This window comes from Rhea pennata, chromosome 14 (assembly GCF_028389875.1).
Source record: "Rhea pennata isolate bPtePen1 chromosome 14, bPtePen1.pri, whole genome shotgun sequence".
Taxonomy (NCBI): Eukaryota; Metazoa; Chordata; class Aves; order Rheiformes; family Rheidae; genus Rhea; species Rhea pennata.
In genome coordinates this window covers 19,590,596-19,616,643 of record NC_084676.1, presented here as the reverse complement: position 1 = coordinate 19,616,643, position 26,048 = coordinate 19,590,596, and the positions used below count along the sequence as shown (strand labels likewise).

The 26,048-nt window shown below is 49.5% G+C and overlaps 1 protein-coding gene across 2 annotated transcripts in view; it reads right to left on the bottom strand.

Annotated features, from left to right (window-relative positions):
* FSTL4 (follistatin like 4) overlaps positions 1-26,048 on the bottom strand; it is a 209,930-nt gene that overhangs the window by 138,639 nt on the left and 45,243 nt on the right. For both annotated transcript variants that reach the window (XM_062587387.1, XM_062587386.1), the window contains exon 3: positions 4,495-4,743. In XM_062587387.1, the coding sequence (XP_062443371.1) occupies positions 4,495-4,743 (249 nt within the window). The remainder of the gene's footprint in view (positions 1-4,494; positions 4,744-26,048) is intronic.

The following is a 26,048-nucleotide window of genomic DNA, read 5'->3' as shown; positions in this document are numbered from 1 at the left end:
GGATGCTGCTTTGTTTTAGGCTCTGTGAAGGAGGAGTCATCTGCCCAGAGCCAGACTGTTTTCAGACTCCTCCTCATATTAATGCTGGAACAGAATAAAATGGCAGTGAGGCAGAAGGAAAAAAAAAATCAAACAGTGCTTGTAGTGACACATGAGCATTTGCTATACATCAATATTTGCAAAGCGCTTCACAGACGATATCTTAAAAAAAAGAAAAAAAACTCTAAACAATCCTTTCCTACTCCCAAAATACCAAAGATCACAGATCCTGGCTGCTGGCATTATCAATTTCCTACAGAGAGACCCAGCTCCGGCCCCAAAATGGAATCGGAATATCTGATCTATATTCTACATCTACATTTCATCTATCTGTACTCCAAGGTCATCCAGCGCAAGGCCAACTGGCTAAACGGGCAGACCGTACAGATGCCGTCTGCAGCATCGTTCAGGCACTTCTGCGCAGCGACCTTAATCGAAGAAGTCAGCTGGGACAAAAACCCTTGAAGCAGCCCACTCATCAGCCTAATTGTACTCAAATAATTAAACCACCTACTTGATAGAAAACTAATGTGAGGTTATGCCTACCGACAGATAGAAATCTATCCAGCTGGAACGGAGCACTCGGCACCTTCAGGGTTTTTCTCCAGTCAGAAACACCTTACATCTTATAAGGTTATATTTTATAATGTCAGCATAAATCTGTAGCTTAATAGGTTAGCATTACTTTATATTAAAAAGAAAACACTATCATTCTTGATTTAAAAATAAGAGACTGAGGTAAAAGGAAATGAAAGGATGCAAACAAGGTTACTCATGAACTGCAAGGCAGAAACAAGGGCTGGAGCCAAATATTGCTAGGGAGTCCTGCTCAATCAGTGAGACGATTCCCCCTTAAGGTTAAACTCGTTTTTTTTTTTTTTTTTTTTTTTTTACATTTTATCTCTGCAGAGAGCTAGAAAAGCACTTTTTTATTTACTCGTGCAGGAAGAGAAGAGAGTCTGTTTCTTTCCTCCCTTCCATAAAGCTCTCATTCAGCTGAGAAGCAGCTTTAAGCCGGGCTCCATCACAAGAATTTAAGGGTTACTCCAAAGTGGGACACAAAAGTACTACTTTCTGACATCATTTCACGGTATGTTCAGGGAAGTATTCAGGCGTGACATTGTATCATTAGGTATAATACAGCCATCGCAGAGGCACTGATTACCGCAATGAGAACTCATTTTCTTTAACAGTATACGTGATAAGGAACGAATAAAAAGCTGGGCCAGAAACATCGTTGTAGAAAGGTAGGCTACGTACACAAGGAGGAAAGAAACGGCCAAAGAGCCGTTTGGGGAGTCAGGGAAGACCTACAGCACCTAGCGACTGAGTCCCGGTAGGGTCTGTAGGGGTGAATGAAGACCAGCATTTGGCCTCCTGGACTGCTTCTCCGGAGGCTCCAGCTCCACGTGCAGTTATGCAGGGCTGAAGCCTGTTTTCAGCCAGATCCATGCCCTGATCTGGCTTCACACCGAGATGCAGCAATGTTAATGCCAGCGCTTGGCAGGGGGAGCCGGTGCGTAGGATGCAGCAGCAACCCGGCACGGCTTAAACTGATGGCCAAGCCTTACCTGCAGGCCTTGCAAGGAGGTGAAGCGGCGGTGCAGGAGGCGAGGGCAGTGGCGCTGCCCAGCTCAAGGCTGGCATCACCATTTGTGAAGCAGTTGGGGTCCCCGCAAACATGCTATCGAGGGAGCAAGTCACGACCCAATGCACTCACAGAGGGCGTTTAATTGAATAAGGGTAAACAACAGCTTCATTAGTGGGAAAGTGTAATTACTCTTCTAATGGTAAAATGAGCTATCCACATAGTTGGCATTGTAAAAGATGCATCTCTGGGACAATAAGATCTTTGCAAAGATACTCCTTTTTTAAATTGACAAGCAAAATAAACTCTTCACACCATGACCTGTTCCTGCAAAAATACCTTCAGGTGACCCTTTTTTCAAGGCTACTATTCTTTTTTCTAACTTCTTACAAGGTCTATTGATCCCAGAGCTAATTACCTCCTAATTGCAATGGATTAGCTGAGGTACAAACAGCAGCCATTTCTCTCCGGTAAGAAGGGCAGTAGCTGGGCTTTTGGAGACTAAGTAACCAGAGTGGACTTAGGTACAACCTACGCCAATGCAAGATCGCTCACAAGTGTCACCACCGAAAACGTGGTGCTCGGCAGCAGCACCGCTTTAATGGTGCTCTGCTACGTATGTGCACAGGGCAGGAACAAGCCATTCGTGTGGTCAAGGTGTGAAGCAGGGGTGGGACCTCTGAGCAGACCAGCCATCCACCCATTTCAGAGTGGGGCCACACACACATTGACAGTGGCTTCTCCAGGCACTGAAGCAGGTGCCAAAAATAACAAGGGCTCTCCCAGCACTGCTGCGGAAAACCTTGTCTCATGAAGCAATGACTTACACAAGCGCATGTGACAAGCTATGGCAGCTCAGCTGATGTTCACCAAGTCAATCCTACGACTGATTCCTCTGTCCCATCAAAAGCCAGACCCCTTCCCCCCAACCTATTAGACTTTGCAGTGCTGAGTACAGCTGTGTCTAAATAGTTCTGCAAATTTTTGGCTAGTCTACCTGTGTCGCAGGGCCTCACCAGCAGGACAAGCACCACAACATTCTCCTATCTCCTTCTCTATCTTACTAGACACTGGCGTATCTCTTCAGATAGGCCCCTGTTTCTTAGATAGGCTCTTCTGACGTTGCGTACTTGCATCTGTTAGTAAATGAGAGCATGTGATGGATAGCTCTGTGTACAGTGAAACTCCTTCGGGGCTCAAGTGCCCACTGAGCTGAAGATAATGGGATTATTTTCATATTTGATCACGTAAATGTCACTGGAGACGTTTGCAACCCACTCAAATCTTTCTGCAGGTATAAGGAGTCATATATGGCAATGAGTTTTTAAGATACACTCCAGTGAGGCCTTTATAAGACCTCTTACTAGAGCTAAAATAGTTTGGGACTTCTCCCACTCTCTGGCATCATACCACGCAGCTTCTGCTACCGCAACCTCAAGTGACTTGCAAGGGGATGGTACACGCCATTAAAAGCGTTAATGGAAAAGACACAGGACTCCATCCCTCTGGTCACGTAGATCAATGACAATGACCAAATCTGCTACCGTGCTGCTAAAGCAGCTAAACACGTACGCACCACCCTACTGGTAACCAGAGTCGTCTTTTAAATTCTCACGACTGAATCACCGCACGCCTAAATGCCTACCAGAGTCAGGCTCGTCGTGCAAGGAGCGCTGCGATAACGGACTAAGAAACTACCCCAGCTCCACGGAGCTCACGTCCATAGTCGCCTCCCCGCAATCGGTCGCCGTGCACGCTCTTACCAACCTCTTACCGCGTCCTGGAAGGGCACGCAGCGAGGTTTCACGCATCAGACAAACACCAGACTGGTCTTGGATGGCCAGAGGAGCCTGTAGGGCTCTGGGCTAACTGTCAGCACTACGCCGAGGAACTCAGCCTAGCCAAGGAATACCTGGAGGCTTTCTTGCACACACTGCATATACACTTTATTTAGCTATGAACGTGATCCAGAGATTATCTTGCACCGTTTTTCGTGGAAGAACAAACATGTTGAAACAGCAGCATGTAAGCTCTAGTTCAGAGCACTGCTCCTTCTGCAGGAGCACTGAACTTCCAAAAACCCTGGTTCATGCGTTCCACTTTCGCACAGACATTGATGCAATGAACTGATTTGCTAGTTATTTGGTAAAGAAATACATCTTCAACGCCCTCATCATTTGCCTGTCATCGTCCTTACGTTCCCTCGGTGCACCTCCACCCCACTTACTTTGTCTCAACAGTTCTCCATTCGCCGTGTCCTTTGCCTAAGGGGGCTGAAATACAGTTCTTAAGCGTGGTGCTCTCTGAAAAACGCTGATGCCATGGAGCTGACGGTTCCCCGAACATTCGCAGCACGTCCCACATCACACCCATCGCAACCCCCCTTCCTACAGCCTAGGGTGCTCAGCGAAACGTATTGCTCAGCTGATACATGCTCAGTTTCCACATTCAGTTTCAGGAGAGAATTATGATTTTGTTTCTCATTTGCACAATAAACTTTTTGCAATACCATGTACTTTTTCTTTAACATCTTGGTCTTGTTTGAAGCCTTACCAAACAAATAAGATCATAAAACGTTATTACACTAGAAATTTTAAGTACCGAATAACACAACCAGAGCTCGTGCAATGCATGCAATGATGTTAATTATTTACCAGTACTCAATTTGATTACAGTTTGGGTGACTGTACTCAAATTTTTAATAGCTACATAAAGCATTGTGTTATGTTCTATGGAGTCCTAGAATAAATCATCCTTAAAAAATTTATCTCTTAGAAATAAAGCATACCATTCAGCCATTTATCAGGGTTAAGGAAAGATGAACGATGGAAGTTCCGTAAAAGTATTTATTTTTAATGACACCCTACCTTTGAAGAAACAGTCCTTGCTGTGGATAATGTAGATCTTCTTCCTCTGCAGACAGGAGGCTCGATGCAGCTGACAGTGATTTTCATAAAATTTGCCATCAGATCCACACACTGGCATGTAGCTGGCCTTGCAGTCTTCTACACACCTGCACTCCGGCTGGCCGGTCTCCTTGTTGACCACGCACCTGCTCCCCCGGCCGCAGTACCTCTTCTCGCACGACGCGTGCAGGCCGTCCTGCCCGTAAAGCACTGCAAAGGACAGAGAACGTCAGCCTAACGCAGCTCACGCGCTTGTCGGAGCACAGCGACGACCACAAGCTCCGAGGTAACAGGATTTGGAGACTAAAAGCACACCCTGTTGAAGAGCGGGACAGGACAGGCTGGAGAGGACCTTCACATCTGGGCTCACAGGCTCCAGCTGTGACTCAAACTACTGAAGCACGGAGCTTCAAGGGTTCAGCTGGATAGCAACGGGCATGGGACCTGGTGCTCTTCTAATCCTTTGCAAAACTGGACCCTAGAATACAATGTGGAGAGAGTATTTCAGTGTCCTAAGTTTGGACGTGTTCAAAAAAAGCAGCTCAGAAATCCTGCGCTCCTGCAGCCCCCAGGAGCTTCACTGCAGACTGTGACCCTCCCTGCGTACCTGTGCTCCCTCACCAGCAGCAGAACATCCCCTCGGCTAAAAGTCGCACGGATTTCACTGTGGGTTAACGAAGACAACTGAGAAGAGCTTTGGAAAAAAAATATAACCCCCAAGATGAGCAGCACTGAAGTCAATGCGGTACGATGGGAGGAGGCACCTCGCCATAAAAAGGTCCACCAGAATCTACCCCATGCTCCGAGGAGTGACACACCATGAAAAATAGCTTTCTACTACTTTTAAAAAAAATTCGTCGGTTAGCACGTTCTGCACATTACTTCACCATATTATTAAAAGGCAAAGGAAGTTGCCTCGATGCTGTAATATTTTGTGCTTCTGAAATTTCTTCACTCAAAGGCTTACAATAGAACATTATTGTAATTTATACGGGACAGGATACTTCCCAGCAAGCCCCGACTCAGAGCAATAATTAGCATTATACTCAATAAAGACCGTTTCAGGAAATTTGATTGTTTTATGTTAATTGGAGTATACAAAGATTCAGAATTACAAAGAGATGCTGCAAAAGGCGTAATTAAAGCATGAACAAACACTTAGCAGCCCGCTGCCAGCTGCACGCAGCGGCGGCAGTCGAGGGCCGAGCTGCGCTCGAGTCGCTTTGGACCAGTCGCGCAGGGCCGAGGCCGGTCCCAGACGCCCGCGTTCCCCACGCGCAGCCTCGGCTCTCGGCACCCGCTCGGGGCGCGCTGGCCGGACGCCTTCGGAAGCGAGCACGGCGGGAGCACAGCTCTGCACGCCCTCGAGCTCCTGACGGGACAGACTGCACGGTGGCCGTGTCACCACCGTGTCCTCCCGGGACGCCCAGGACATTTTCCAAGTGGCAGAGTTGTTCAGTCGAGGAGACCAGAACAAACCTAATCCAAAGAAACTACTCCACTTAATCGCACATAACGGAGAAGCAAGGAGCACCAGGCACTAGCTACTTCAATCTATTGACCACTTTTTATCATGCTAAATTCCTGCCTAATGTGGACACAGCCTCTGCCTGCCCAATATCTCCCACCGATCTGCAGTGCACCAGCGCAGAAGCTGCAGTTCACCTCCTAGAGACCAATGGGTTAACGCACAAAAAACAAGCAAGAATTTCTTCATGTAACAAAACCTCATTTTTCTTGGTCTCAGTTAAGCCTTTGTTTTTATCACTGTAAATCTGAAAGGAAAAAAGAAATCTGGTATTGGAGGATTAACTATTTGACTCAATAACTCATTAAAATTCTTCCAACCTTGCCAACCTGAGAAATATTGACTTTTTCCTGACTCGTAATAAACTACAAGGTCAAAGTACCTCTGAGTGGCATCAGAAGTACAGTCCCAGGAAGCAGCCTCTGAATATTCCTTAGGCACTTCACTTACTTCACTCGTCGTTCCAGGGTTCCTACAAAATGTCCCCAAGGATGCAGATGCTGCAGCCTCTCCCGGACCTCCCCGCCAAGGTCACCTGTGATGACAGCGTGCCGTCCACCGGCCCAGCACGCTGGGACGGGGCTCAAGCAAGCCCTGTTGAGCACCACCATCCTCCCAGAGCAGCACCTACGCCTTTGCAGGGCCTCGGCTTGCTCAACGTAACGCGATGCCCTCGGAGAAGCTCCGGAGACCGTTCCTGAGCCTAGCGGCATCCAGCATCGAGCTCTGGGCGTTATCATCAGGTAGGGAGCAGATGAGACTAAAGCAAAGTCTTTCCCATGCTGGAAGCCAGCAGTGGCTCCTCGCCGCCCGCCTCGCGACGTGCTGGCAAACCTCTCCCGGTCCGAGGGGACCTCGGCCGGGTCCCGGCACCACTCCCAAGTGCGGCGGAGGAGCCGCGGGCAGCTCGGCGGCATCCAACAGAGCTGCCCTCCTCGCTGCTTTTTTGTCACGTTATTAAAAGTGACTGAATTCCCTGCTCCTACAAGGATTATTAAAAACAGAAATGGGAAAGGCAATCAAGCGAAACTAGCCGCTAACTGCTTGCAGTATTTATGAGCCCCACTGTACTGCATGAAAAAGATAGAATTTATTTAATTTATTAGTCGCAAAGAAAGTCATTTACGGAGGTTAAAAATTGATCACCTTGCAAAACAAGCCACTTTTTGACACTAATTAAGCTTGCTCAACATGGCTAGAGACTGACTTGCTCTATTACGTTGAAGTTGGTGTGACGGAAAGAGGAAGCCTACTTGCGTCCGCCCGTGCAAACATGCTGCTTTGCAAATTGGCTGGTTGGCCCCTGAGAAATGTGGGATTCCAGCCAAAGAGCAACACGGCCTCAGCACAGCCAGCAAAGAAACCGCTTTGGGAAGCTTCTACATGCAAAGGTTCTTCTTTGGGAAGAACCACATGCAAAAGCAGAAGTTTCTACTGCAAGTCCTTCAGAGGCCACGCTGCAACTCACAACCATCAGCAGGTTTCTGTTAAAATAAACTGCAACTTCATAGCAATAAGAGAAGTGGGGAAAAAAAGGAAAAGCCTCTGTAACGTTAGAAAAATATTCAGTTGCTAAACCTAGGTGCTCCCATGAAGTAAACCAGTAAGTTAACAGCTAATGAGTTATTCCACTGGCATCCCGACATCGATAGTCTTCCAACATTTTTCTTCTGCTACATTAAATAATTTTCTACAGCTTAAAATGTCTCAGCAGTACTAAGCACTATTCACTGCTGAAAATATATATTGCTGGGATGTGCAGATATATTTACACATGTGTACATGCTACATGTGTTCATATACATCCATCCACACACACTCATATATGCACTTACAAGACTCAGACATTTCCCAACACACTTGACTTGCCACAACTTCACGTTTGCTGAAAACAAGATGCTACAGCACAGGGCCGTCAACCTTCCCTTATGCCACATATTTAATACAGATTTCTTCAATAACTCATGGCTTGAAGTAACAAAAGTTCAGGTGCATGAATACTGCACCTGGCTCCTGTTCAGTTAGCAAATGCCTACACACACCATTTACTGCAGCAATAAAAATGAGGAGGGAAACAGAGCAAGAGTTTGGTAAAATTCTTCTCTGATTCTCAGTCTTTTTTCACCGCATGCCTATTACGAAAGCAGAGAGGGAGAACAGCCGCGGTAAATCACCTGGCATTGGAGGCATCGTGGCAGCACACGTTCATTAGCTCAGTTACGAGCCTTTCGGTATCATTTATTCATATAAAGCAAAACTGATGATTTATTCTGGAGAAAAATACAGACCGCAAGACCCGCTTCGAGCATATTTTGCTAAGGATGCAAACTATCCCCGCTGGTTTCCACCAGGGTTTGGGATAACTAGAGGAACTGGCCTCCGCTTTGGCAGCAGCGACCATCACCACCGGCCTTGTTTAGATGCTCTACGTGAGAGGAGCCACGTGCCAGCTTACTGACAACGTGGAAAATTAGTTCAAAACCTATAAATGACCCAATCACACCACTCCAACGAGCTCCGCGTGTGTGCAAGGAGACGGGCAGCGACTGCCGTGTCGCGGGTGCCGGCAGCGCGGTCCCGCACCGCCAAAGCCACCCCTAGGCAGCGCGAGGAAGCCCGCTCCCACGGCCACGCCGGGCCGCTCCCGCGGTGCAGCACCTTGCACCCCGGGCACCGTAAAATCCATTTCCTTTACAAGAGCCAAAAAGAAGAAAATTAAAAGGGTAAGATAAAAATTACCATCATTCTAAGATAGTCTTCCTACTATAATAATGTTGTTTTAATTCAATCTTTTGAGCATTTAAGGACAACAAGCAAATACCGTTGAACTCGGAGTGAACCAACAACCCCGCTATTTCATTTGCATTTCTGCTCCTTCCTTTAAATTCATCACCGCTGCTGAAGGGAACAAGGCTTGTCCTGGGGTGCTTTGCAGAAACCTCACAGAGACATAATATACACTCATTTATTTACGTGTATAGCATATATATTTAACAGCATGTATTTAAAGTTGCTTGGTGTTGAGAGTGCCGCAGGAAACCCAGGCGCGACGGTCGCGCTCCCGCGGCAACCCTCCTGCAGGCAAGTTGTACCTACTCCAAAATACACGATCCCACGTTACAAAAAAAGCTGCCAAGTTTAAAAAGCAAAACAAGAACAGCTAAAAGAAAGGCAAATCTGCTCTGAAAAGGAGCGTTGCGACAGAGTTACAACGGTAATACCGACACTAAGGGAACTGCTTATACGCGTGCACAGTTCAGTATTAAATAAATAATAAAAAAGAAATGCTAAACCGAAGTTCAGTGGTAACGTGCAGTTATTTCACAAATAGCACAAGGAGGCACTCAAAATCACAGAAGATCTTCCTGTATCAATTTTTGTATCTGAAAATCTTCTGTCTGGAGAATGAAACCCGTAACAGGTGAAACCATGAAAATGCAATTGAAAATTTCAAGTATCTATGATCAATTAAACTAATTTCTGCCCTGTTTCCAATGCTTTTAACCATGATAAGATCAAAAGCTTCATTAACTGTTATTCTGGGACGGTATTATGGTTTATGACAGCACTAATAAGAAGAGAGAGGCAAGAAACATGAAGAAATGAAAAGATCAAAACTGTGTAAAGCATATATGCAGATTACTGAGGAAAAAATACCCGCCAACGCATGCAAACACATATTTAGATGCTTGCCATGAGACTGTACCATGCACAATTTGCTCGATTGTTCTCTTGGAAGAGCTCCCGAAGAGATGATTCCTCAAATTGCGCTGTATTAGCTGTTCAGCCGAGGTTATCTGGGATAGGTGCTTCCCGCTGAAGGCAACTTCACGGCATCACCGCCGTGCAGCAGGCGCAGATCCAGCACCCAGCCGCGCCGGACGGATGCTGCGGGATGCAGCCCCCGTGGGATCGCTGGACCTGCCCCCCGTCTTTGCCGGCCCAGGAGCAGATAACAGGCCCCTCCAAAAACACAACCACACACCGGGGCAACCAGGAAAAGCCTCTGCAGCAGCAGCTGACCCCACTGTTTTACTGCTTGCGCTTATTAGAACAATTTAATTTAGTTTCTCCTTGGGCACCAGTGCTGAACACACAGGGAACAACCCAGCAGACCTGGGCAGCGACATGCGCGTGCACACATGTGCACACACGTGCACTGATTTATTTTCTTGATCTTATTTTTAACCATCTCAGTGTTGCACAGCTGGAAGAACACAAACTTTCTCAAATAGGACCTGCAGGGAACAGATCACATTAATAGTTTGGCTTTCATTGGTAAAACTCAATACCGAAAGAATATATTCTTCTGAAGGAAGGAAATGAAATTCCCGTAGGTCACTGCCCAGCATCAGCTTGCTGCTTTTCATCTTTTTCACCGGTCTCTGACCCATTCCCTCACTCCTCCTCTTAGGATCAGCCTGACTTTTCTCCCTGTTTCCAGCTGTCTTTCATCCTCTGACCAGCACAGCAAGCTCTGTGAGCTACTATAAAAGACAAGAGAAATCAATAATCCAGTATCATGCCACTTTCTGCTATTGCTTGAACGAAACTCTTGCAGCAGAGACTGCGAGGCGGTCGGAATCCGGCAACGAGGCAACTACAGACGACTTGCCCCTTTTCCTGGCCCTCTCTCCAACTAGGTTGCCAGCTGCAAAGGCCAGATCTTTCCAAGTGCGTTATTAAGATTTAAATCTATCGGCAAAGCTGGTCCGTTGCACGCTGTCCACGCGTGCTTCCTTCTCCCCCGGAGCAGCATCGGCGTGCTGGCCCCCGGCAGCCTGTGGCCGCGTGACGCCCCAGCCCTCCCGGTGAGGAGCAGTAGGCTCTCCCTTCCACCTTCTTCCAACACCCGGTGCCGAGCCTTTGAAAATCCAACCCTCTCCTAACCTTCAGGAAGCCTGGATGCAAACGACCCTTCTTGTTCTATCAGCTCCTGCGGGGACCAGTGAACTAAACAGAGCTGAATTTCTAAGTTGCCTGAGCTGAGAACCAAATCCTGGCTTGAAATGTCTGGCTCAGCCCATCTTGACTTGAAGGAAGGTTAAAATAAATAAAAATCAGTAAACTTGGTATGTTGGCCAGGCTGCAGCAAAAGGGAGACACGTGCGTACCTGCCGCTTACTGCGCCTACGTAAAAACTCCTGCAGCTCTGCTACTGCAGTATTAGCAATGGCTCAAGAACAAGAGATGCTAAGTTTCAATCTTAGGGATTTTCTACAGTCTCATGGAAATCTCTCCTTTTTCTAGTCTGTTGACTCGCTACTTTGCATTAAGACCATTTAAAATTACTTTCCTTAGTTATTATATGCATGTTTTCCTCTTGCATAGGCACAAAGCAAATGTTGCTGCATACTGGATGGAAAGGTTTTTCAGTTTCCTGGCTATTTATTTTCTCACTCAGTGCATCCACTTATAAGGCTCACTATGAAGGGAAAAAAAGGTTCACCATTGCATTTGTCTCAAAAATGAACATTTTTCTGACAATTTATTTTCAGTTGGAAGAGAAATAGGAAAAAAAAAAAGCTTTTATAGTTAATACCCACGCAACTTCCTTATTACATTACTCCTCAATTCTGCTCTTAATAAAAATCACTTGACTTGCACCAAGTCCTGCTGGCGTGCAAGGTTTCACTCTGATCGATCACAGAGATCTCAGGTCTACGCGTCCTCGCAGCGATGCCCGTGGCAGCACCGCTGCTCACGTCTCCCTTTAAGAGGCGCACGTTGTGCAGTTCGGCCTTACAAATCAGCTCTCGTTCTTGAGAACATTTTTCAAGCTCTGCTGAAACACAGCCCCAAAAAGCAAAACAGGCAGAAGCAACTCAGGCTTTCAGCCGCTTCCCTCACTGCTAGAAAAGGATGGAGACTGGCACGACTGGCGCTGGGTGTAAATGAAAAATAAAATAATTAAATGCCAGGTCTTCCAGGAGCTTCCACATCATACCCCGGTATTAGTGTTAGGGCAGCCTGGCGGAACGGGCTCTACTCTGCTCCAACGTCAGGAGCACTCATCCGTGTGGACAACACGGGGACGTCCAAAACGCGAGTCCACTGAGGACGTCCCTCTGCCTCCCCCGCGTCTGTCACACCCACAGCAAGGGAAACGGAACCCGGGAGCTGCTCCTCCTTACCAGTGGAAGTCTCCCACCCCCCAAAGGGAGCGAGGAGGAGCCCCCACGTCCACCCCCAGGCGGACCGGTGGAGCAGCCTCCCCTCTGCCCCGCGGTAGAGGATTTGGTGTCCAAAACAAACGAACGAACCCCCCTAACCATCCACAGAGAACAAGACAAGCGCGAGCCCACAGCACCCCGAAAGCAACCCTCCCGCTCCCCGCCGCGTGCTCCCCGCCGCGTGCTCCCCGCCGAGCCCTCGCGCAGGAGGCCCAGCCGAAGCTGCCCGCGACCTTCCGGCGCGCAAGCCGGGTAGGCTTAGAACAGAGTTAAATTGGACAAGCACTTTGGGAGGCAATTCAGGTTAGTCTGTTAAGACAATAAATCTACAGCATCTTTAACTGCCCCTGCTCACGCCCCTTCCCCCCAGACTCGAGCAATCTGCTACAGCCGGTCTCCGAGCAGCTGCGACTTGCACGTACGCGCAACTCGGGCCGTTTCCGTGGAAGAACCCGTCCTTTAGTGCTGTGCACGCAGGACCGGAGATAACCGTGTTAACGTTACGGACTGGGTTCATAAACAGCCTTCTGAGAGTCTGTTTCTGAGCTTTAACGTTTTCCTGCAAAAGTTGCTATTTACTGAAAATAAATGGAGAGAAAAAAAGAAGTATTAAGGCCATTTAGCTGTAATGGGATTCGTGTTAGCGCAGGTGTTTGGTATTTTGGCTTTTTTTTTATTATTATTTATTTATTTTACTTCTCAGTAAAGTGTAACACATTTGACACGTGGCTGCTTTACTTGATGGAAGAGGCAGCCCCAGCCACGAGCGCGGTGGCATTCCTCCATCACACCTAAATCAGCAGAAACTTCCCGCTGAAAACTATTGAGGTTGCACAGTGTCTTTTCACGTTTTTTTTTCCCCCCAAGACATTTCATTTATGTTTTCCTGACTAGATGCCTTCGAGCCTCATACATTACAAGGGAAAGAGCTTTACCGCGAGGCGGGAGCCAAACCGCTCCGTTATGGGGAGAATTACAACGCCTAACTACCGACGGAGGACGCGTTACATCGGCGCCGGGAGAGGACGTTTTTATAAATCAGTTTTGAGCCGTTCTTTAGAAAAGGAAAGAACCGGCGGAGGGACCTGCTGGCCGACTCAGCGGAAGACGTTTGCTCGCCTGCGCGAGGAGGACGGGGACCGGAGAGGAGAGGCTGCGCGGGAGGCGGCACGGCGCTCCCCCGGCTCCGCTCCCGCGTCTTCGGAAAGCCTGAGACGCGCGCGTGCTGGAAGAGCTGCAGCGGTTAGCTCTTCTAGATGTTTTCACCTACCGCATCCACGGTGAGCGCGGTACTTAGGAAACCCTTCTGTGCCCACAGGCCTTCAGCGGGACTCCAGAGAAGAGGAAGGCAGTGAAAGATAAGGAGAAAGGACATTTTCTAAGCACCAGCCCATGAGCTGCGCCGGTGCAACGGAGGGAGCCAGGACAGCCCCTACCAGGGCCCTCCCACCACAACCCCCCCCAAGACACTCAGCCAGGACTTAACCACTTCCCAACTTAAGTTTCACTTGAGTTTACTCAAGAATGCTTTCAGAGAAGTGATTTAAAAAGAACCCCCCCTTTTTTTTTCTTTTCCTTTTTTTTTTTTTTCTCTTTTCTTTAAGAACCACTCCAGGAAAAGATCCAGCCATTCCCGACCACAACGCTACCCAACACATCTAGCCAAACGGACCAAGGCACCGCTCAAACCAGGACTGCAGAATTTGGCTCAAGCGTAGCTAAAACAGTGGTTTCGGCAGCTCTAAAAGGAACAAAAAATTTGAACTCCAAAGAGCAAAGAGCCACCTTCGCCCACCTCCGGGGGAGCGGCAAGGCAGACGAGAGCGGACGGAGCGCCGGTGCTTCCCAGCGCCAGCCACCACCGTGCTTCACACCAAATACTTCATCACTTGGAAAAGCCTCCTGGCTTTCTGAGCCTGAAGGGGAGCTTTCAAAACCAGCGAGTTTCCGGAAAGAGAGGAAAAGTGAAACAAATAGGGCTTCGGTCAAAAGTGGTGAGAACGGGGCATGTCTTAAAAATATTACCAATTTCACACGCATTACGCAGCGCTTCCGAGATTAGGTTTATAAGAGTTAAATATTATGAACAAAGTACTATTTGATTTAAAATGATAGCAAATTAAAACCAAAACAGCTGCCAGCAAGACAGCCACAACAGGCGAATATACACATTTCCCTGAGACAGCGAGCAAATCCTAAACAAATACATTACCACCCAACGAGATTACGTGCTTAGCAACTAAAAGGTTGCACCAGTTGTGCTGACGAGGGGGTGAGGATGCTCTCAGGTAGCTGCTAAAGCAAACACGCGTAGAGGGAACACCGTATCCGACGCACGCGTCTCCAGGGAGAGCGATCCCGCTTTGACTGGGGAGGTCAGCAAAATTAAAAAAATAACAATCTGACATACCCCTAAAATTCCCCAGTGACCACTGCTGCTGTAGCAGCCCGCTGTCCTCAAAGAGGAGAGGCCCCGGTCGGCCCGTGGGGACAGCAAAGGCTCCTCGCGCCGGACGGGGCCACCGCCGCCACCGCGCAGCACAAGCCAGCAGCCCCCGCCGCTCCGCTAGCCCTAACGAAGGGTTTTTCCAAGGCTGAAACGCCTGGAGGAGCCCCACTTGCTCAGCAACACCATCTAGCTCCCTACAGCTCCTCACGGGGATCTTGCAGTTCTCCACCGGTTGCATTTTCGATTTGTCTCACCCGTGTTTGATCTCCTCCTAATGCTGCGGCAGATGTTTCCACCACCGACGCTGCCCCTTGGGCTGGGGCTGGCACAGAGGGGTGGAACGCGTCTCGAGCTGGGGAAGGAGCCGGCTGGTCTGGGTCCGATTTCTCTGCAGACTCCAGGGGATAATTTCCAGGTTTCTGGAGATGTTTCTGCCAAGTCCAGCTGCGCATCTCCCACCGCGCGCTTGGCTCGCGCCTCTGCAGCTTCCTCTTCGCTCCAGTGGAGATCAAGTGCTCTACAACCAGGCTGCACCAAGTGCTCAGAAGCATGCCCATCCACACTTAAGACATTAAATAAGAAATTTAATAGATTTCTTATTTATAGCCACATGTACCCTCCAAGAGTTACCTCTCCTTACCTGAGGGGTGGTAGAAACAGCGTAATTTCTACCAGATTACCAACCCTCTCCTCATCCCTTTTACTGCTAACAGAAGCAGTCTAACATGTATTTACTCATTGGGAGCGTTATAACCTCTTGAAAAGGTAACGCGTTGCTACTAAAGAATCATTTTGAAGGTGAAAAGCCCCAAAACTTCATGCAACGTTAAAACTAGCTCACAGCGTAAAATGCAAAACCCGAACGTTACCACAAACGCTAACAGCAGTGCTGCTTTTTTTTTTTTTTTTTTTTTTCCCTGCTGCTCCTTTCTTCTCCATCCCGGGCAGCTGTCTAGAAATACCACCAGTCTCTTGGATGGAGAAAAAAAAAAAAATAGCTAAGCCGCAGCAGCCGCCGCCACCGCGCTGCGGTTTGCTGACCTGCAAGGAGCGTTCCTCCAGCCCGGGCGGGCAAAAACGAGCAGGAAGGCGCCAACACGAGCGTAGACACCAAGGTCGGCTCAGCCGCGAGTCGAACGCGCTGGTTCAGCGACACGACCGAACCTTCTGCTGGATCCACAGGGCTGAACGCGCGTTAGCGGGGGACCAGGCAGGGAGGGACACACACTGAATTGCAGATTTGAGGCCAAAATTCATCAGGTTTCTCATTAGCTCGTATTTAAAAGCAATTCCCTGGTGCCTTAGAAAAACTAAGTAAATTATTCATTTTAAAATTGAGGATGAATGGATGAAACTACCCCGCCATGGTGCCTATGCTTGTTTCTTGCGATGAGCAAATTCAGCTCGACGACAGCTTTGGGGGAAAAAACGCGACGAGGAGTCAGAGCGAGAGAAATGGAGGAGAGGCAACATTTTTCAGTCACTTGAAAATATCGAAAAGGAAGGAAAAATAAATTAGATTTGCTATATTGGACAACATAGCGAGAACAGGCACACAGACGCAAAAACTTTTACTGATTTATGCAAAGTTATAGCCACCGCTAGCGCTACCTTTAGCTATGTCAGTAGAAAGAAACATAATCCTGATAGGTTTTCCACGAGAGAAGGCAGCCAACCTCAGAGGGAAATCACTTCAACCCACTAGTAATGGGAGCAGATACCCAGAAGGCAAAAAATCCAGCTGCTATTTTGTGTTCGTGGTGAACAGGATTACTGGCAGCGGTGGAAAGCAAAGTCCTCTGCTGAACGTCACACTGGGGACGGCGGCTGCTTTCTGGGCTCGGGTTGCAAACACCCGGCTTGCCAAAGCTTTCGGTACTAATGAGGCCGATTTCCTCTAAGGGAAAGAAAAAGGCACGGGTAGAGAATTCAATTTTTATGCTTCCTAGTCTCCTACTGATGTGCATGTGTTCAATTGCTCCCACTCACATTAACACCCAGCAGGGCAAGACTCAAACCATCTCCTAAGCTGGTACAAGCTGCGACTCTCCAGTGCATAGTGCAAGCGCTAGAAAAAATAAAAATAAAAATGAAAAATTTATTTAAAAATATTTCATGCTAAATAATGCAAAACAACTTTGGCTATAAAAAGAAAAAGACTTCTCAGCAGAAACCTTTGGTGCTAGTTAAAGTACAAACTAGGACTATCTGCCGAGGGCATCGGCAGCTCTCACCAGCGCCAACGGGAGCTGCATTTGCAGAGCAGGGTCACCGTCCGGCTCCTGCAGGGTAATTTACTGACAGCCCAGCAGGACTTGCAGGAACTAAGCGGCCGGCTCCAGGTTAGTCAGGTGGAAGAACATGCACAGTGCCCATTTTGGAGCAAAACAACATCTGAAACCATCAATGAGAAAAAAGCCTCAAGGTGCCACACTGAAATGGAGTGAGCGAACAGCTGGCAAAGAGGGCGAAAGGGAAGGAAAAATTCAGGGAACAACAGAGAAGAGCAAGTTGTTCTCAGTGTGCGGTGCCAGAGCGATCCAGAACCGAAACACAGCTTCTCGCAAGCTTACGCACAAAGTCGTAATCTGTCCAGACAGCACCCACGAGAGCGGACAAAACGCTCGGAAATTTAAAAATATAAGACCTCTTCCCTCGCCCCACAATGAGGGAACACGCCGTTATTGAAGAGGAGGGAAGGAGGGAGAAGGCAAGGCGTGCAACGGGATGCTCTAGGTTAAAGCACGCGCTGCAGTCAGAGGAGCTCAAAGATCTGCTTCCCGTCCCACCGCGCGCTCAAACGCGGCGTCTCTTGGAGGACGCAGCGGGGACGCGGCCGAGAAGGCTGCGCGCTGCACCGCGCGGTCCAAAGGGAGCCCGCGGCCGGTTCATGCAAGGGACAAGGCGGAGCGCATTAAATCTCAATTAGGTCGCGGCACGCAGCAAAGCACACGACATCAGCGTCACGTTTGCTCACCCAAGGATTAAGCTGTTTCCCTCGGAGCAGTCTGCGCCTGCAGAGCAGCCTGGGGGCTGCACGAGCCTCTCGCCGGGAGCCACCCGCCCCCCACGGTCACATCGCCAGGAGCTAACGATGGTGGCACCGTGCTTTAAGAGTCATTTAACTCGCTTAAGAGCGCAAAATAACTCGATGGCACTGCAACACCTGGGTAAGCATTTCGAAATACCCGCTAGCGCATCGATGGTTTGCAACCTCTAAAATACCGGAGACGCTGCCCACGCGCGTTGTGACCATCACCGATGAAGAGACCTATGTGATACTGGTGGAGAAACTAAACAAATGCAGGAGTTTTCAGATGAAACTTAAAGAAATGTCTACGGTAAACTAGGAAAGCAATGAGGACCCCAAAGCGGAGGTGACCTGGAGAACAGCTTCGCGGTCGGCTGGCCCGTTCTGCTATGGTTAACCGCGTTCCCATAAAGGACGATACCGCAGTAACCTCCTCGCTGCTGCGAGCTGGCCCCTTTGCGCCTTCGGTTCGTCGGCGGAACGGCGGCGACGGGCGCCCCGGAGCCCTCGAGGCGCCCGCGCCGCTCACGCAACCAGCGCGTGCGCCGCCGCGCTCACCCGGCGGCCAGCACCCCCGATCGCCGCACGTGTTAACAGAGCAATAGCGCGTGCTAAAACCTGTGCAAATCCCGGGCTCCGTACGTACTCTCCAACTTGCTGGTTTAGCCTTCACATTAAAAAACACTGCCATGCTTTATGCGTTGCCCCCCTCCGCACTTATCTTTCATTTCACGATTTGACCGTATTATTTATAAATTAATTTTTTTCCTCCACAAACCACACAGCTCAAAACCCACAACAGATGGCGATCTGCAAAGATAGCTTCAAAATGCATCGCTGCAGCAGTACCGTTAGCTAATATAGCCTCCAAAGGGGAGGAAATAAATTTTCCTTCAACAGCAGAGCTCTTTTCCTTCAAAATGTGCATGTTTCCTATCTCCTCCACGATGGATTTGTTGACTACAGAGGTTAAGGTGAATTAACAAAAACGAAGCAGCAGCAGACGTAAGCCACCTGACTGCTCGGGGAAAACGCCTGCAGAGCAAATCAGTGCACTTCACCGACGGCCTTCCAAGCTGCACCTATTGCCAGGTTAATTTGGTGGCATCTTTTACGCTCTCCGGCATCCGCCACCGCCGCAGAGCGCAGGGCTCGCGCTGCTGAGCGAGGAGCGTCTCCAGGAGGGTAACCGGGGCTGCGACGGTCGGCCGAGGCGGGAGGACGCTGGGGAGCGGGTGGCCTCCGGAGGTCCCGTGCGGTGCCGCGGCCGGCCCTGGTCCTTCTCGCCCCGACGCGGCCTGGCCGCCCGTGGGGGCTGTACAGCCCCGAAAGCGCCCAGCGACGCTCGGGCCAGGCTTTCCGAGAACAGACTCGTTTATGCTAAGAGCACCGCGGGGCAGACCGCGACCTTGAGCGAAGATAATCAGCGCTGACGCTCGGGAGCGAGAAGGGGAAGCGGAGCGGGTCCAGGATTGCTGCTCGCTGCATCGTAAAACCCTTCCCAAACTCAGAATAAATGCATAATTCGGTTAACTTCATTTTTATTTATTCAAATAAATTCCAGCCTTGCCTGCCTAACGCCCTTTCGCTGTCAATGGGAAAGCAAAGCAATCTAAACGCTCCCATTCCTCATCGCTCGTATAACTCGGCGGCTCCCTTCGCCCGCTGCCACCACCGCTACGGGACTGGAAAGGGGGTCGCAGCACCAGCCCGCCTGCCCGCCGAGGCCGCCCGCCCCCGGCGCCCGCCCCGCTCTGCAAACTGCCCGGTGCACCACCCGATTCAACAGCTCGCCCTGCAGCGACGGCAAAGCGGGATCGTACCTACTCTGCTAACTACTACGCTCTCATTTAGCGCACTCACGGATTAAAATCTCAAATCTCAAAAGCTTCTAAGTTAGCTTTTAAAGTACAAGTAATTTCCTCTGTAGACAAAATAGCCCCTCACTTGTGGTGCATACTCGCTGTATTATTTTAATGAATTGCACCCATTAAATATAGCTCATACCACAGTATTTTACATTTATAGGTGTAACTGACAGATTGCAGACTGTGAGGAGATATATTGCAATATTTTACAAGTGCTTCCAGGATATATTTAGCAAACATTTTGTATTGGTGCCTGTCTGGATATGCCTGAACGTCAGAAAAAGCAGTGCACAGCCACATTAAAGAAAATCAAGCTTTGATGATGTACTTCAAAAAAGAAAAAAAAAAAGTATGTATATACACGCACACACACATATATATGAAATAACATTCCAGTCATTTCAAAAGCAAAGACTCAGGCAACCTAATGGAATAATTACTTGCAAATGTGTTTGTTACCCAATGCTTAGTATTAACAAGCCCCCGTCATTACGTGTGCAAACAGTTTACCCTTGGCATTACTATAAACACGAGCAGGCGAACGGCAACGGGCAGCGGCGGGCGCTTCCCGGCGCGTCTCCTCCTGCATCCCCGCGCCCCTGCTGCCTCCGCTCGGGGCACAGCTTTTTGCTAAAAGCTTTCCAGCTTCGGGCGTTTTTCCAGCGCTATCGGCCACGTCGGGCTTCACCTACCGCATGGGTCAGTTAATGAAGTGGAAAAACCTTCCGGGCTCTTTGGAAGAGATCTCTGCTCTTCACGGAGAGTTCAAACGTGGCAACAGGAGCGCCGATGCTTATGCGGTTTGTGTCTGTTTTATATAATTTACACGCACCTACTGATAATATGCCTTAAAGTATACATTATTCAACCAGCTCTATGGAAAATATCTCAAAAGCGGCACGGCCTCGACGTGCTCCTGCAGAAACCCCAGGAGCTGCTCTAAGGATGCTCTCCACCGCCAAGCGCGCGGGCTTGAGAACTTCAACCAAAGCCAATCGCGGTATTTCCATCAAAAATACGAGCTGTTATTTCCGCCCGCAACAAAACCGTGAAGACGGCCTCGTCCCGTGAACGAGGGCATCGTCCCGGCGCGGATCCGGCGCGCGTCCCCGAGCCCTCCCGGCCTCGGAGCTCTCTGCGCAGACCAGAGCGCTCCCCTCCGCCCCCGAGCAAACCACCGCGCTACCCAAAAAGAGCTGCCGTGCTTCGGGTGTTTAAACCCCCTTAACGGTAGGATACAAGCTACATGGTCGCAGTGCAAATTCTATTATGCACCCCCTGACTGCACACGCTGAGATTATGACTGCTCGGTGCACTCAGCATACAGATGGTCGCAAGGGAACACTAAAAGCAAATTCTGGCCCTGTCTATCATCCATAATTCAAGAGAAATCCGGGTTAAAAAAAGTGCATGAGCAATTGACATAATTTATAATGCTGCGAGTGGGAGAGTTGGCAGTCTCTCGCGTCATAAAGTTTAAATAACGGTAGTTTAACACCAGATGTACCCGCAGCTGTCCTGCGTGTAATGCCATTAGCTCCATTACTGCACGCAGTAACACTCTTCCTCAGCTCCGTACCCGAGCCTTACTCCACCCACGGCCAACTTAACGCTGCATTTCACCAGTAACCTCAGGAATAAGTAAACCACACACTACTAACAGCAGGGAAAAAGGGGAAAAATAAGAACACCTTGGAAAGTTTTAGGGTGTAATTGAACATGAAGGATGCTACCTTTAAAATTAAAGTGAGGAAACAAAAGGAGAAAGTATCAACATCTCTGAAAACATGGCAAGTCTTCCATCACTGGCACCAAGTTTTGAAGATGCCATTCTGGATTTTGATCAATACAGTGACATTTTCCTGTTGTAAACAAGAAACATTCTATTTTCTACTGACTTTACACAGGGGACTATCAAATTAATTCAGTGTGCACGTGCGTGCAGAGGAGGTATTAATTGATTGCTCAACCTAAAGCAGCTTTTAGTCAATATTTCCGACCGAAGCTACAGTGAAATAAGAGGCGGCTAGAACAGCGACGGCACGCTCGCTGCCGTCCTCACGTTATTTCCTGGGGAAACCTCAAGCTCCTCAAAGCGACGGGCTGCTCAGCTGCACTATGGGCTATGACAAGTGGCACTCCAGACGCCACCTTCCTACAGCTAATGCTGCAATAGCAGATACAAGGGATTTTGCTTCCTTCTTGTCGCGCGCAGCCGGGAAGGACAGCTCAACTGCATAAAAACAACGTTGCGTACTCTCATGTCAGCACCAGCACAGAGCACGAATCTGCCTTCAAAAAGCTCCTTCCCACACGCCACGCGGAGATTCAGCATCTCCGCGATACTAGGATGACACTTCCCAGCTCACTCTTGAAAGACAGAGCCTGGCGAGCGCGTAGCAACAGACAGCGGGACGTTATTTCCTCTGGTTCAGCAAACAGGATCAGATGCACGACGGGAAGCCGTAACACCGGCACAGCTACTCACTTCCCTCTTACAGCAGGATGCACAAGTTAAGCAGAGAGCTGAAACCCCAGAAAGTCACCTGAACGTGACTGCTGAAGCGCACGTGCTTCCAAAGCGTGCCGGCCATGAGGCACAAGCACACTTTGCAACACGCAGTCTCTTTTTTCAATTTTTCCATTGCTTGAGTGCCAGAGCTCCCTCTGATTAGAAGCGCTGCTGCTCCAGAGGATGGACATTTAAACCCTTTTATATGTCCATATATATGTCCTTTTATATTTTCCCTTTTATAGGAAAAAGCTAACGCATGAGCACAGACTGGACTGCGGTGACGAAGGAGACTCAAAGCTTTAGGCGGTACATTGGGTTTCACACGGTGATGCTCTCTCCTCTTTCCCCACGCAGTGCCCTAGGGTAGGGTGACCCGGGCACAAGGCACGTCAAGATGAGTAGCATCACTGTGTTTGAATAGTAGTAGTCTCTACTATTACTCGTCTGGAGATGAGGAGCAAACAAAACTGGGATGCAACCACCTGGCAAGCTTTGGCCAACTCATGCAGCTTCTTGCCAACCCTGGGAAGCCCCACAAACCCATCTTGGAGGACTTCACCTCCGTGGTCCAAGCCTTCTCTCTGGAGAGCTGACCAGGCAGTGTTCCTGGCTGCAGGAGGCAAGGACGACTGGAGGTCAGCAGGTACGAACAGTCAGGTCACTGCTGCCTCAGCACTCTCCAACACGTCCACCCGGTTGCCTCCCTGTGCCCATCATCCTGCCTTCTCCGTGGTTCTCGTCACAACTTACTACTAACACGTGGCACCTGCAGAATTAACCCAGTGAAACAGTTTTCCTCTCCTGACCCTTGCAGCAATTTCTTGCACGTGAAGTATTTTCTCGTGCTGGTAAGCACACGCCGCCAGCGAGGAATGGGAGCGCTGCTCGACGCGCGTGCTCAACAGGGCGCGAGGCAGCCGTGTCCGCACCAAGGCGCACCGGGATCCTCCGCGTTTCCCTAAGGCTGCGGCAGCACGCGGCAGGGAAGGGGCTCCGAGAGCGGGGCAGGAAAGCCGAGGTGGGGCGGACAGGCTGCACCTTTGCGACCGTACGCGGCGAAGCAGGAACGCCACGCGGAGCAAGGCCTCCGCTCGCTCTCCTCCCTCCGACCAGTTTGACAAATCATTCCAGCCCCTATCCCGGACAAATCCTCTCCTTATCCTGCCCGATGCAACCCGCACCCCTGGGCGGCTAAAACGCCCATTCCCAGCACGCTTCGGAAATATCTTTTAGATTATACAAAGCATAAGATACACAGGTTATTTGTATTCCACTGTGATTTTCTAGCACTGCATACGAGACTCAGGCATACCTTTCCGTCAGCTGGGACACCACCAAGGTCTGAACTAAAGCACGTTTTCTTACTATACAGCGAGAAGTCCCGAAATCATACAAGACAGGGACATAACAAAAATATTTCACAAAAACCTTACTAAGCTCAAAATGGAAGTGAAGCATTCAGCCCTTCCCGCTCCTCTGGCAGCACGAGCAAACTCTGCTCCTCTTTGAGTAACAGTCGTGGCGGCCTCGTTCGCAACGGCATCAGCACCATTTGGGCTGGGAGATTCCCCTCGTTTTTCCTTTGCAAACGCCGCTTTGCAGAACTGCACTGCGTGCTTGGAAATTTGATGCTGGGTGAAGTTTCATCCCTGCTTGCAACTTGCATTGAAAAAAAACGTAACAGCGCTGGAGAAAAAAAAAATAATAATCCAGGTTGCTTTACCCTGAGCATAGTGACACATCTGCATTTTGGTTAGAAGAAGAAAGGTTTGTGTGTGCTCGGTGTTATTTGGATGGCTAAATTCCGGATTTCGAGCTGTAAGCGCCGCCATTCCGCTGCCTTTAAACGCTGCAGACAGCGCCGAGCGCCTCTCGCAGCGGCGCTCCGGCCCCGCTCTCCCAACGCCGCCTCCGGCGGAAAGCTGGGAGAGGCAAAGCCTTGCCGCCGGACGAAAGGAGCCGTCTCGGGCAGAGGAAGCGTCGCACCCGAGAGCTGTAATTCTGCTTACTTATTTGGGACCGCAAATTTAACGCTTCCGCGCGCCTTTCGGGGCGTTTCGCCCCGGAACGCGCTCGGTCGGCGCGTGGGCAGCCGAAGCCGCGTTGAACCTGCCGCACCAGCGGAGAAGGGGCGAACGCCTCTTCTCGGGCAGCGCTGCCGGGGTCCGGCCCGCGTCCCCCCGAAGCAGCTGCCCTCTGCTCTGTTTACGCCCTCCAGCCTCTCGACCCGCATTTAAATTCCTCCCCTGTAAAGGAAGGAGCTCAGCCGAGTCGGAAGACAACAGATCAATGCTACTCGCGTTGCTTTTCACGTCTGACTACGCGTTAATGCTGCGTCGGACACCATCAGCGTCAAAAGACTCACCAGCGTCTGCCCGAACTGCAGCACCTTCTGAATGAAAAAAAGCAAAAGGCACGAGAGCAGCGAGAAAAATTATTAATTGCCCCGGACGTTTCTCCGGCAGCAGGAGGGCCGCCTCCGGGCGGGCATGGCCACCGCGGCCGGCCGGGCTGTCCCCGCCGCCCTCCCAGGGGCTGCTCCCGGGCTCTCCCGTCCCGGATAAGGTTTCGCTTTTTAATTTGCGGTGCAAACAGGCAGAGGCAAGGAAAGCACTGACCTAAGCTGTTGCAGAGGAACTCGGCGAGCTCCACGCCGCGGACGCACGCCGGCACCCAGGACAGAGGAGAACCAGAATCGAGCCCCGCTCCCGCGGGCGCTGCGAACGACGGCCAAGTCGTCTCCTGCCTCTCTTTTATGCCCTGTTTCTTATATAGGAGATGGAGATAGCAATACTCTCCCTTTGGATTTTCCTAGTTAACACTCTGGTCTTAATTAGTTACTGTTAACATTACTGAAGATTGACTACAAACAGCTCTTACGAGCACATGCTACCTGTAACTACTTAAATTATTTCAGATAATACCGATCTGAAGTTACCCTATTTATTTTATATTCACATGAGTACATAGCTATAAATATTCTAAATAAGCAAAAAAATAGTAATATGACTTTCTTTTCCAAGTAGCAAGATAATCAACACTGCTGATTTTCAGATTATTAAATCTGCTCATGCTGATTTTAACAGCTCCAGGGTGATTAGAAAAAAAACGCATACAAGACTGTACTGTACTTTTGCCCCCAGAAGTCATTCTTTTTCCTTTTTAAAGATCAAAAAGTTTCTAAGCCATAATATTGAGACAGAACTACTCAACACTATGCTCCGTCGGATAAAATTTGGATTCTTAGCAGTGCAGTAGCCACCTTCCCGCAGCCTTCAAAACCAGCTAGCCTGCACCAGCTGCTTGCCACTCTCTGATCCGGTACGGTTAATGAGCAGGAAGTATTTGCAACGTTTTCATTTCCAAGTTAACCCATTTCAGAAGAACAGAACAGCACTTACAAGCAAACTTCAAAACCAAAGTATTTTTTTTTATACACAGCTTCATTTGCTTTATGTGCTTAGCTGCATTTTAAACTGCTTGCAATTCCAGATGCTACACGGTTACGTTGCATTTTAAACTGCCTGCAATTCCAGGTGCTGAACAGTTTTGTGCTTGGTCACTGCTTGGGCCCTGGACTCCCATAGCCAAAGGCAGAAGCCAACGTGCCCCAGTGGAGCACTTTACAGAGAGCAGACCGCAGAAGCCAGGCGAGCAGGCGGCTTTAATTCACTGCTGCTTAATACGAAACGAGGAAGGAAAAGGAGAAAACCCACTGCTGCCCGCCGCAGCCGCGTGCAGCGAGACTCGAGCACGGAACAGCTCCAGAATCGGTGCTTTCGGGTAGGAGACGCGGCTCTGCTGAAATCCGCCTTCCCGGCTCTCCCGCATCCGCAAACCACCTCCCAAAACCCAAACCAACGTGTCGCCGCACCGCTGCGGAGCCGCGGCATTTTCCAGCTATTAGAGGAAATCACCTGCTCAAGAGCAGCAGCGACAGGTCTCGGCCGC